General features: G+C 25.5%; 1 protein-coding gene across 1 annotated transcript; it reads left to right on the top strand.

Moving 5' to 3' along the window:
• Positions 1-5,442: 5,442 nt before the first annotated feature.
• LOC145837119 (uncharacterized) lies at positions 5,443-12,321 on the top strand. The gene is made up of 3 exons (XM_082944888.1): positions 5,443-5,536; positions 9,582-9,713; positions 11,807-12,321. Exons 1-3 carry the CDS (start codon positions 5,468-5,470, stop codon positions 11,921-11,923), a joined length of 318 nt encoding a protein of 105 aa, XP_082801014.1. The 5' UTR covers positions 5,443-5,467; the 3' UTR covers positions 11,924-12,321.
• The last annotated feature ends 1,130 nt before the right edge of the window (positions 12,322-13,451 follow it).

The raw sequence follows: 13,451 nt of genomic DNA, 5'->3' as shown, positions 1-13,451 counted from the left end.
TGTTTATTGAACAAAAAAAAAAAAAACGCTCAAATATTTGGTCCTAGGACCTGGTGTACGAAAAAACCTTTCGGTTATCGAGTCATACACCAGGATACAGTTTAAAGTCATGTCCAGGACAATCTTGATATGCATTAAAAGTTTGGTTAGAACATATCACAATTAGTAATTTCAAGTTAGTTTGCAAGATCAAGAATTTATAATAAGTCTAAGTCTAGCCTAATGTCAACAATCTGATTTATATATCTCAGATATTTTATATCAGTGGTGGTCAAGTAGATTATTTCAATAAAGTAAAAACATTACTTAGCCTCACATTGAGTGAGAACCCAAAATATTAGAAAGAGGGCAAAAATTAAGTTAAGACCATAGGAAGGTTTTTTTTTACAAAGAAAGCATTGCCTTATGTTTAATGGATCATATTCTGTTCTATAAGATTTCTTTTTTAGAACATTGAAAGTTTTCTAAATTACAAGATATAGTCAAGCTAGTTTAGTAAAAACAAAAATTGATACAATTGTGTAGAGGAGAAATGTTTCATTTTCAAACTTTTGAAGCTTAAAAAAATTACTAAAAATTTACACTTTGAAGCAATTACGATTAACCTAAAATATTCAGGAAATATGTTCTTTGTTTCATAACATAAAAAGTTAAAAAATCTTACAACACAAATGCTTTAAAGCTTAGACCAGGGTTTCCCAAAGTGGGCGATATCGCCCCCCTGGGGGCGATTTTAGTAAGTCGGGGGGCGATAATTAGTAAGGGGGCGAAAGGGTGGGCGATAACTAGTAAGGGGGCGAAAAGGGGGCGATTTTGAAATTTTGGGCTGTCATAAAATTTTTAATTTTTAAATTCCTATTTTACTAATTTTAGCTTGCCATTAAATATTTGACCCTGAGATAAAATTTAAACCGAAAAACTTTATTTTATTTATGTAAAATATAGTGACAAAAATCAAGTGCTTATGACTCCTACTTTCAAGTAAATTACATATTTTCATTCATGCATTTTCTTATTTAACAATTACATATATCATAGACGATCGGAATCCCTCTCATCATTTTATAACCTGACATATATGTTATTTGGGATCATAAATCGTTCATAAAAAACAATGTTATATATTATTAAGTTTCTAGGTAAATTGGCAACCTTGTATAACTTTATTTCTTATTCTAACTTAGTGACTTTTCAAAAAACAATTGGAAATATCATGAGGTGATAGTTATATTAAATACAATTGTATTTTGAAAAGTGACTGACCTTGAGCTAAAAGTGAATTTTTCCAAAGAACGAAATAAAAGCTTTTGGACTCAACAAAAACTAAGGCAAAAGTATCCAATCATTTGAGAGGAATATAGATTGTTGTTTATAGTTTTTCCTTCTAGCTTTGTTGTTGAGAAAGCTTTCAGATCAGTTATCAACATCTTGAGCAAGAGATCTAATCTAGATATTTGTAAAGGAGGCTTTTTATTACTGATTAAGAATCAGATAAGAAAAACTTGCAAGCAGTCATGAACCTCATCCTTCACATTATATTAGACTTCAGTAGCAGACATTATTTTATGAAATTTTTTTGTTTTATTTAATCTTTCAACATACTTTTTATTTAACCTGGTTTGTATTGTATTTAAGTAGTCTTTTTATAATAAAATTTTATTAAGTTATTTATTCTACAACAGATTTGCATTATGCCTAATAAATATTAATTACGGTAGACTTCCTCTTGAGTTCGCACTTTTTACCCAAAAAAAAAGTTCAAATTTATATTTTCTAAAATTTAACTTAAATAAAGTCTATTACTAACTAAGTATTAATAAAACAAAAAATACATAACATTTAATATCTTATATAGATCTATTTTTTAATGAATGTTTGTTTTATGTTTTAGTTGATTTTATGTTTATGCATAATGTTATTGCATATAATATATTTAAATTTATCATTTTGTAAAAAAAAAGTATATATATAATAATAAACAATGAACTTTACCGCAAGATCAACAACAACAGCATCCGAGACAATCCTACGACCGGTTTCGTCCTTATTAGGACTCATCAGGCAGGAATAGTCGCGGGAAACCGCTATTGTGATTTTAAACAAGCGGGCTTAAGTACGAAGTACTGAAGCGATTGTTTGTGGGTAAAGTTGAAAAAATGACACAGCTAAATCATTCACAGCCCAACGTCTTAGACATTGTCAGCTTGTTGTGAGATTGTAGTCTGCGCTCGTTTGATCAAAAATAAAATGTAAAAATTAAGGTTTAGTTTCCTAAAGGTTATTTCAAGTCAAATACTATTTAATGGTATTCTATTACAAAACATGTAGTTTAAAAAGTTTAAAATTAAGTTTTTTACTTTACAAGTAACTTTCTTATAATATATCTTACCATTAAAATTAATAACTTTACTTCATTAACTGAAGCTGTTGATGAAACCACTTTTCATGTGAGATAATCAACCAGTCGGTCAAACTTTCTCAAACTAGATCATAAATTATGTTTTATTATTTATTTTATTATGTGTAATATAAACTGTTCATTTTTTATAGTTTCCTAATCTCTGGAACAGTAATTTTAGAATATGCCTATTTATAAAATAATTTTAGTATTTTGTGCGGCTTAAACAAGTTACTTAGTATTAACTTCTAAATGTCCGAAATTCGTTATATGAGAGATTATTATAATGTCAGGTTTAAATTACGATTCAGATGGGTAACGTACGGTTAAAATCCAGTCAAATATCGACATGCTAAATAACTTGGAAACTAATTGTGCAAAAGAATCAAAATTTAGTTTTTTGATACTTAATATTTTGAAATACACTTTCAATTTGGTTTTCAGTTCATAATAGTATTTCCAAGATCAGAATAATACTAAATCATTTTATTACAATTTTGCTCGAGTTTTTTAATTTTCTTATATGTTATTTTTCAAATTATGCAGCCCGCAATTACATTTTTTAAACGAGTTGAAACTAGAAAAGATTTTTTAGTATATATGAATTGCTGACTACAAAAGTTGTCCACCACTACCCTAAAAGTTTCATTAGTTTCAAAACAGTTCATATCTAAACAAGATTAATTACAGATTACACAAGGCTTTTTAATAATTAAGTATTTTAATACACTTAACTGGGTTTATAAGAAAACAAATGTAACTTATTTTCTCAAGCCCTGTAAATTACTTTGAACACAGCCCAAAAGTGCGTGCATAAGAAGTACTAGACTAAGTTACATTTCGAACACAACTTTTTCGGCTCAAAAGTTTCTACTCAAGAGAAAAACTACTTTGTAAAATCGTAGGGGGCGATTATTTTTCGAATTTCTGAAAAAGGGGCGATTTAGAAAATGAGTTTGGGAAACCCTGGCTTAGACTGTAAAAGTTTGAGAAAGACTGCTTATTATCAGAGTAGGTTTTTAACTAAACAATTTTTCGTTCCTTTTTCATTTGGTTCTTTTATAAAAAAACTATTGTACTGCCCTATTATGTCAAAATATAATTTGAATTTAAAAAAATATTTTAAAAGCAAGTGCTGGCTAAATTATACAGTATAAATTGAAACAATGTGATAAGAAAACTTGTAAAAAATAGATGTTCTTAAATTATTATTATTGGACTCACAAAGTGGAACATTTTGGTATTTCAAGATTAAATAAATTGGGTTTAATAACTAGCTTGTATGTTTACTTTCTGAGATAGTTTTAAGACAGAATATCAACATTGTTGAACTTTGTTTTATACCTATCTACCTGTAGTCTAATTTTTTTATACACTTTGTTAAAACATAATCTTTTTAACTAGGTTATACAATATTTTTATATTATGAAACAAGTTAAGTTTAAGATTTAAGAAGCTTTATTCATAGCCCATGTTAATTTCTATAGAATTACCCTGAATTAGAACATGTCAGGGCAAGACAGCCTTATAAAAAGAAAAAGTTGCCTGTGAGTCACACTTGATAAACAGAAAGTCTTTATAAGGCCTCAGTTACTTTAAACAATTTTTTAAACTGTTAGACCATTAATATTTTAAACTAGATATTGGAAAATAAGTGAAAATAAAACACGAAAGATTTAATATTTGTATTTATCTTACTAATAAATTAAGAGTCTCATAAAAAGTTTTTACCATAGAGACTCATTTAAAATTTTATCAAAAGTATGTTTTTAGCTGAAAAACACATTGTAGGCTGCATTTGGCCTGTGGGCTACTGTTTGCATTTCCTATGTCCTTAAGAAATAAGTTAATTTGTTACAAGTGCACCAGTCTATTTAAAGTACTCTGATAAAAATTTATCATGCTTTATGCTATCTATAATGCAATATGTATTTACACTCTATAAAGTACTATGTCTTTTAATGTCGTAATATCTTCAAATAAATTGTCATTACTCAAAGAAACAATCAGAAGTGGTTTGTCTGTAAATAAATATCATAAAAAATATCACTTCATTGTTATAAATAGGATAACAGCATGCAGCATCTGCAGTTATTTTTAACAAATTCACCAAGCACTTCAAAACCATTTTCAACCTAAGTATGCTGGTATCATGATTTTTGGTGAAGGCATGGTCTGTTTTTCTAGTGGTCTGTTTTTCTTCTACTTTACTCAAAGGCCTTGAGCCTGCCAGTTTCACTTTTCAACCTGTTACACAGTTCTAAAATATCTCATACTTATAATTCTATTTTATTATTTTTGTAATTTAAACATTACAGTGTAAAATAGTATAAGAAATAAAAACATACTAGCTAAAATGTTCCAAACCCACTCTGTGTTAAAATTTTTAATGTCCTAAATGTTTAAATGTCTTAAGTATATGTTATTGACGTTACATAAATAAAAAAGAACTATTAAAATTGTTTTCTTTTTAATTTTCTTACAAATTTAGTTTCTATATGTTAATAATGACTAAGTATAATTTGCTTACAAGTTTTTTGTAGTTTATAAAAGTAGTTTCTCATATTATTAAATATTTTAAAGTTTATTTCTATTTCTCTGAGCTTTTACTTATAAAACGAATATAAAAACTGAATTGAGATACTTCATATATTTAAAATACTTAAGACTAATATAAACCCACATTAATACAAGGAGTTTTTTCATACTTAATTATAACAAACATGGTAGAAAACTTAAAATTAGACATATATTCACAATAAAAATGTTCTAATAGCAAAATTGTATAAAACTTTTATTTATAAGTAGTAAGTAAATGACAAGTAATCATTGGACAACATAGTTAAAAAAAACTGTAAGTTTTGTGCACAACATGTTTTAGTAACTTAAAAGGAAATTATTTATAGCTATTTATACTATTTTTAACTTGTTACAATGCATAAGTTAATAATGGCATTTTTTTTATACCCTAGGTTTTTATTTTTATAGCCCAGTTTTATAAAAATACATAATTATTATGTTCAAGTTTTATGTTTTTTAGATTATTTAATTAGTCTTATCAATTCAATAATGGCAAATCTTCTCAAATCAGTTGCTGAGGACAATGGTCTTGACAACAATCTTGTTTTGTTACAGCAGGTTTTATTTGATTTATTATACAGTTATTTTTTCATCTAATTAGCGATGGTTGTGTATGTTTATGCATAAAGTACCTGGTTCTTTAGAGTTAATAAATGTTGACATTACTTTTATTAAAAGTTGTCTAAAGTATAAAATAACTTTCTTAAGTTTTAAAAAAAGATCTGATGGTTGACGTGGTATTTGGTATTATCAAACCTTTATGTTTCCTTGAGCCTATGTCAGGACTATGATGTAAGTTAAGGCTTAAGCTTTGTTAGACTTTTGCAAACGTAAAATTAAATAGTTTTAATACTAGTGTTATTTTGAAACATGATAAAAATCTTTAAATTACTTCTTAATTCTGTCTTAAAATCTTTTTTTAAAGTGTAAAATAACTTAAAGTTTGAAAAAGGTTTGATCATACCACTTTGACCATCAGACCACAAGTTTTTTAGTTGAGTTACACCTGAGTCTAACTGTACTAAATGGCTCACTTTTATGCAGGGTTCGTGCGCGTCAGGCTAAATCAGGCCATGTCAGGCTAAATCAGTTTTTTTGAAAAAAGTTGGAAAACGTCAGGCTAAATCAGTTTTTTATGAAAAAACTTGAAAATCTCAGTTATTCTCAGTTCAAATGCTTGAAAATTTTTGATTTAAAAGATCAAATTGAGATGTGAATTTATTTCTAAAAAAACATTTAGTTATTAATGACAAAATCAGTTGGTATTTGTAAAAATAAATGCTTACAACCTTTTGTTAAATCTCTAAAAATGATTTAAGAATTTTCATTAATTTGTTTTGAGTAGATTATATGCATCATGATTATGAAAATTCATAAAAAAAATACAGTTTAAACCAGGGTTTCCCAAACTTTTTTGCTAATGGCCCCCTTTAAAGAGTTTGAGTTTGAATGAGTAATGGCCCCCTTCAACATATAGATTACTCATAAACTACGATAAAATACACATAAGACCTTTTTTTTTTTTCTATTTTGCTCTTCATCTGAAACTCAAGAATATCTAGTGTAAGTTTCTAAACTGCCATAAAATACAAATAAGACCTTTTTTTTTTTTGCTCTTCATCTGAAACTCAAGAACATCTAGTGTAAGTTTCTAAACTGCCATAAATACACATAAGACCTTTTTTTTTTTTTGCTCTTCATCTGCAACTCAAGAACATTTAGTGTAAGTTTCAAGTTATGGCCTCATGGCTTCTCTGGGGCTCCTTTACTGCTCATGGCCCCCCTCTTCCCCCTTTTCTGCTCATGGCCCCCTAGGGGGCCACTTGGCCCACTTTGGGAAACCCTGGTTTAAACATTACAGTTTAGTTTAACAACTTAGCTGTTTATTTGAATTTTAATACTCATGTAAGTGTTTCATTTTAAATTTTTATAAAACATGACAATGCACGTCGTTTTATTATAAATCTTCTGGTTATAATGTTTTTACTTAGTGCTTAATTAAATTGGACAATTGTGTTTAGTAATTTATATTAAATTTTTACACTAGTAATAGATTAGATATAACATTTATGTTAAAACTTAACACTGAATTTGTTATGTTGAGGGCATAAGGGGGGGGGGTTCAATCACCTTTTTCACAATTAAGTCTTATTTTATTGAGTAGTAACTAAGCTTTTTGCAATTTTTTAAAGCTCAAAATGTTTTTGAGATAAAGCTGATTGAAGTCAGAGACTACAATAGTACTAATCAAGACCTCCCAATACCTAAAAAGACTTCTAAGGGGAGTTTTCTTACTTTAAAAAAATGTCAGGCTAAATTGGTCTCAGTCAGGCTAAATGAAAACAAAACTTGCGCACGAACCCTGTTTATGTTTTGACTTGAGCATGTCTCACAGCATGCGTAAGTCAGGCTTAGGCTCTGTAGACTTTTCATGATATTTTCTTTAAATTTAAAAATGAGGTATTCTCTAAACATAGTTTAAAATTTTGTTTTATTTTGACAGAAAGCTTTTCAATTTAGTTCTTAAGTCTGTCTAAAAACACTGTTAGAATTTTTCTGTAACTTTATTAAGTTTTTAATTTTTTGTAAAAAAGTTTTTGATGGTAAAAATCTCTTTACAACAAATTATAAAATATGAATGTTCAATGGAGTTTGAGTCACATAACTTGTAGATTAGATTAGGTCAGTTTTTATAATGTTTTGTTACTGTCACTAAAACATAATGTTTAGATTTTACAAATTACAAAATTTTATTTCAAACTGATTAAGCAAGTATGACAATTGAAAAAAAAAAAAACTGACTTATATATTTGTTAAATGCTTTACAAGTAGTTTTTTACAAAACTGAATTATAGTTTGTAAATAGTTTTCTTATTTTTTCTTTTATTTTTTATAAACTAGATTTCTGGCTTTAATTGCATTGAAACTTTTAAAATAAATATTAAATAAAGTTTTTCTTTCTGTGTTATTTAACGAAATTAAAAAGTAAATAAAAAACTTAGTTGAAATTTAAAAGAAGTAAAGATTATTTATAAGGAAAAACTAAAACATTCAAAACGAATAAATAATTAGTATGCACAGAATATAAAATTAATTTCTATTGTGTTTTAAATATAAAAACAAATAAGTTTAAAAATATGAAAATTTTTGATTTGAAATGTATAATGTGATACAAATTAATTTAAGACTTTTATAATTATTGTTTTTACTTAAATTAATTTGCTAATTTTTTAAGTATCTTAAATGTCTAGTAAATAAATTAATAAAATATTTAACTCATGAATGATAAAATCTTTTAAGTTTTAAATACTACTGTATCTTTTTTATTTCTCTACATAAACAATAAAATATTTAAATAATACTCGAACATTAGGAAAAATTACTTAATGAGAATATTAATTGAAAATAAAGATGAAAGGTGTAAGTTTATCTGCCTTAAAAAAGGCTTTCCAAACATTCAAAGTGTACTTTATGTTTAAAGCATAGTTCAGTTACAATGTCCAATATAAGAAAAATTTTAATATAAAGTTGATAAACAGCCAACTGCTCAATTCTGGGTCACCATATTATTTATTTTATGTATATTAAGTTTTTTTAAAGCAAAGTTTTGAAGAAAATTGTATTAAATTGGTATAGAAATTATTTATTGCCATAAGGTCTTGCTTGTTTTTACATGTTAAGTCTTATTTTAACACTTTAATCTTTTTAAGCAAATACTTTTTACAACTAAGGAAAGTTTAAAGTATGATGTTTGATATGTAAACAGGATTTTATGAACTGATTTTGAAAAAATCAGTCAAATAATGCTACTTTGAACTTGAAAAAAAAATCAGTCTGAATCAGGCTGGTAAGTCTAAGACTATAATTCAAATAAGTCTAAGACTGTTTTTATGACTTTGAATTTTTTTTAATGTTATATTTTTATAGAATATTTTTGTAACTTTCAAGTATATTTAGGTATTGAAGCTAGATTGATAATAATGTTTTCAAAATTTAAGCTTAATTAATATCTTTATTTCAATTTCATTATAAACTTAAACCCAACACAAGGCTGGCTTTGTTGCCTCAAAGATTGCCAACCAATCAAATTAGTTGGTAAAATAGATCCTGTAAGCAAGGTGCCAACTATTATTGTGAAATAAGACTGTATTTAATTAAAAGTTTATTTTAACTTTTTAACTTATTTAGTTGCTCTTTAGCTTTTATAATTTATTTTTTATTTATAAAAAAAAGATGCAGACTGGAATTATTTTAATTGAAAATTAAAAAAAGTCTCATTTTTAAACGTTCCAAAGGTTATTTAAATAAAAAGAAGACTAAAAAAGTCCTTCGCCCTACCCTTAAAAATCTTAAAAATTAAACCAACAAACATATACATCTTGTAGTTTTAATGACAAGTCATGAATAAAAATTTAAATTATTCCAAAAAAGTATAAGGTCTTATAGTATATTATATTAATAAATCACTAGATTGCATTGTAATATCATTAACAACAATCGACTTAACATTATTCTTTTCTTCATGAAAAGTTGAATATATAAATTAAATAACATTTACTGAAGTAATTAATGAAACAACAACTAAAAACAAACAAACTTACAGCTTGCTCTGAAGAGTTATGTGAACAACAATGATGAAAAGAGCAAGAACATGTACAACCTGCTTACTAATGTGAGAGTTGGTAGCGCTGTGTACAAGAAATTGAAAGGTGGTGATAAGGTTCAACAGGCAAAAGTTTGTTTATTTAATTTAAATTATTTTTTACAAACGTTTAATGCAAGAGTTGGTAAACTTTTTACAAAAAAATTAAGGATGGCACTAAAGTGCAACTAGCAAAAGTTTTCTGCTTTTAATCAGAAATAGTTTAATTCACAACAATAAAAATGGTGAACAATTAACTCAAATAAAAGCTCTAATTCTAAACACAAAATATTAAGGTCAAACTAGCGATTTTTTTATTATCTTTTGTTATGAATGAATGGATATATATACACTTGTTTATTTATATTTTTCTTGGAACTTATTAATTAGTTTAATTTCTAGTTTTATCTCTAATATTGCTAAATTTTAATTTGATAAAATTGAAAATAAAACAAGCATAAGTTTTGGTTAGTTATAATAAAAGTAATTCTGATGTAAAGACTGGAGAGCTATTTAAGCAGATTATAACAATAATTATAAATTGTAAATTACACTGTTAAAATAGTTTGATATGAAAAAATGAATACTTGTTAATTTATTTGTCATATTTTATTTATTTGTTTTAATCAAACCTTTTATACTTTTAGTATTTTAATTTAGGTAGTAAACACTTTTTAAACTATTTGTTAAAAAAATGTTTAGATAATAGAGTTTACAATTGTTATTTTACTAAACACATTTACTATACAAGTTTAGTAAACCATTAGTAAGCTTCTATGTCAGGGCTTCCCAAACCCATTTCTATAAACGTCCCCTTGGCGAAAAAAAACTGCCCCCATTTATGAAATAAGGCCCCTTTATACTAGTAAACTACGCATTTACTATTTTACGGCCCCTTAAAGCTAAAGCTGCCCCTAAATGAGCTTTATTTCCCACTTTGGTAAACCCTGTTCTATGTAAGCATGGTGTAATCTATAATTAGATGTATATTTACTTAGTTTTTTATTTTTTATTAAGTATTTTTTCTTGAATAATTTCTTGCGTTATACAAATGTATTAAATAAAATAAAAAGAAATTATCATAATCTGAAAAAAAAATTAAGCAAATGGTTAAAATAGACAAAGTAAAATTATTTTATACTTTAATTTATTAAGTTTAAAAATGGTTCCTTTCGGACTTAGATTTAAGAATTCATTTAAATGTTTACTTACTACCTTAGTATTTTTTTAAATTAAACGATTATGTCACATTTATGTGCGATTTTTATACGTATTTTTGAACACTCTAACTAAATCTTGAAAATGTAAATTAATTTGGATATTTCTAATTTTTATAACTTTTACTTATTTATTTTGTTTCCTTTTTTGTTTCTGTTATTATATTAATTTCAATATAAGTTAAGGCCATAGGGGGTGGGGGTAAACCATGTTTTTTTACAAGTTGATCTTATTTTATAGAGTTTTTTTCTAACCTTCAAGATGCTTTTTATTGTTTTAAAAAATTCAAATTATTTTTTGAGATATGACCAGTCAAAGTCGGGCCGCATAATAGGTTCCCTATGGGAAAACTAAAACAGCGAAAAAAGGCTATTTCATTTAATATCTATCTCCTCCTACATTTTTCAAGCAATCTTCTTCAAACTTTCACAGTCTAATCTTTATATGATAACAAAAAAACGTTACTTTGAAATTAAAACAATTTTTTGTAAAAATATGTTTTAAAAACACTTTTTTTTTTCTTTTGTGATAATTTTTTGTTTTTTTAAATTACTAAAATTCTCAAGTAATTTTGTTTTTCAATTTATTATAAGGAACGTTTCCTGAAAATTTGAAGAAGGTTGCTTGAAAAATGAAGGAGGAGATAGGTTTTTAGTGAATTCTAAAATTTCCGAGAAAATTGACCCCGAAAAATTTGCGGTCCATACGTTTATATTGGAAAATTTTTACAAAAAATTAAATATCTAAAAAGTTCAATGATATTTTTGAATTCTATAAAAACTGGCTTAAAGTTTGTACTTAAAGCTTTAATAATAAAGCCAAAGTTAATTTTGATAAAAATAAATGTTTGACCCCCCTATGGCCTTAAAAAATGTCCTTAAAAGTATTTTTTTAAATAATTTCTATGATAACTAAGAAAATCATTGTTTTTTCTTCTTATTTTAATTTGTTAATTTTGTTTTACTTAGCTTGAATGTATTGGAAATATAAGCGCGTTCATCAAATCAAACCCGAAAGCAAGTAAGCAAGAAATTGAAAAAGTAGTGCATTCACAAATTGCTGCTTTTGTATTGAAAATTAAATAAATTCAATTCAATAATCGTACAAAACAAAATGAAAGTAATTACATTGCTTTTGAAAATATACTTAAATTATTTATTTTTTCTGCTTTAAACAATTAAACTATAAGTAAGTTTTTTATATTACTTTCAAATATTTTTTTACTGTTTTAAATCTGATAATAGTAATTTTATTTAATAAGTTTGAAGCAATTTAAACTGTATAACATCAAGTTGATGCAAATATATTAAGATATTTTTTCAAAAAATCAATTAACTGTTTTTGATAAGCATGCTCTTTATTAATAGTAGTTATTTTGTACCAATACACTATGTTTTGTAAAATCAATTATAAACAGTTAGAAATATAATAAGTGTTTTTAAAGCTGGTGTTATTAAAAGTATATTTGTTAAATATTGCAAAATTTTCGACTTACTGAAGTATTTTTCAAAGTTTATATGCAGTCTGTATTTAGAAAGAAAACTTATTAACTTGTTTAATTCTTATTGAAAAACAAAACTGTACGATTATTTTCAATGTAAAATGTAAGTATTTTTTGCACTTTTGTATTTTTGTTTTCGCTCTTATACTATATTGCAATATTAAATAAAAATTTGCAGAGTTAAGATTTTAGACCTATTAAAGCTAAAAAACCTCTATGAAGAATTTGATAAATACATATTTTAGATTACTAAATGCGAGGAAATATTTTACCAACTAAATGGTGTTTTTATTATAAATTTTTAAATAAGTGCACATTCTAATAATTAATTAATTGGTATATGAAGTATTTTAATCTAGTAAATCTAGAAAAATCAAATTCTTTGTAAGTTAAAACTAGTATATTTGAATTTTCTAAATGAGTATATAAAAATTAATTTTAGTTTTACTACAAAGAGTTCTACTAAAAATTTGAATTTTTTTAAAAATTGTTGTATATTAACTAAAAGCTCTACTGTTTAGTAGTTATAAAAATGCACAAACGTATTTTGAATTCTATAATAATATTCAACTATGTTGTACTTTCAACTAAAATATTAATATAAAAATACATAACGTTTATTTGCGATATGAATCAACTAATGCTATGAATACTATAAGGTATAAATTAGATGCTAGATAATTTTTTTAATTTTTTTAAGCAGTTTGATCTTAAAAAGAATGTGTAAAACTCGTGTACATTGTTATAGATGTACTTTTAATTTTAGTATGTAACACTTAGGTATGATACAGCTTAATATTCGTAAAAGAAGAATCTGCTCCGATTATTTTTCAACTTTAAATTTTTTTTTTTTTGGAACAAATGTGGTCAGTTTTATTAATCATAAATAGTTAAAAAAAAGCATTTATATATTAATAAACTAAGGTAACTGAATATTTGAAACTTAGTTTTAAAGTTATATGCTTTAGACAAAATTAAAAACAGTTTATGTAAAATTCTATTGAGCGAGATTTAATAATGTTATAAAAGTTTATAGTTTCTATTCGTTGTAAATAATAAAAGTTTAATCAAAAAGTGTTGTGTTAACTTAAAATAACTTTAAATTCTCTTCC

The sequence above is a fragment of the Thalia democratica genome, chromosome 5, assembly GCF_965202585.1.
Source record: "Thalia democratica chromosome 5, ktThaDemo2.hap1.1, whole genome shotgun sequence".
Classification (NCBI taxonomy): domain Eukaryota; kingdom Metazoa; phylum Chordata; class Thaliacea; order Salpida; family Salpidae; genus Thalia; species Thalia democratica.
The sequence above is the reverse complement of the archived record's forward strand: the minus strand, read 5'-3'. Positions and strand labels throughout refer to the sequence as shown.

Coding starts and splice junctions, on each gene's coding strand:
- LOC145837119 (XM_082944888.1), top strand. CDS start 5,468: ATGGCAAATCTTCTCAAATCAGTTGCTGAGGACAATGGTCTTGACAAC. Junction 5,537..9,581: donor ATCTTGTTTTGTTACAGCAG/GTTTTATTTGAT, acceptor ACAAACTTACAG/CTTGCTCTGAAGAGTTATGT. Junction 9,714..11,806: donor ATAAGGTTCAACAGGCAAAA/GTTTGTTTATTT, acceptor TGTTTTACTTAG/CTTGAATGTATTGGAAATAT.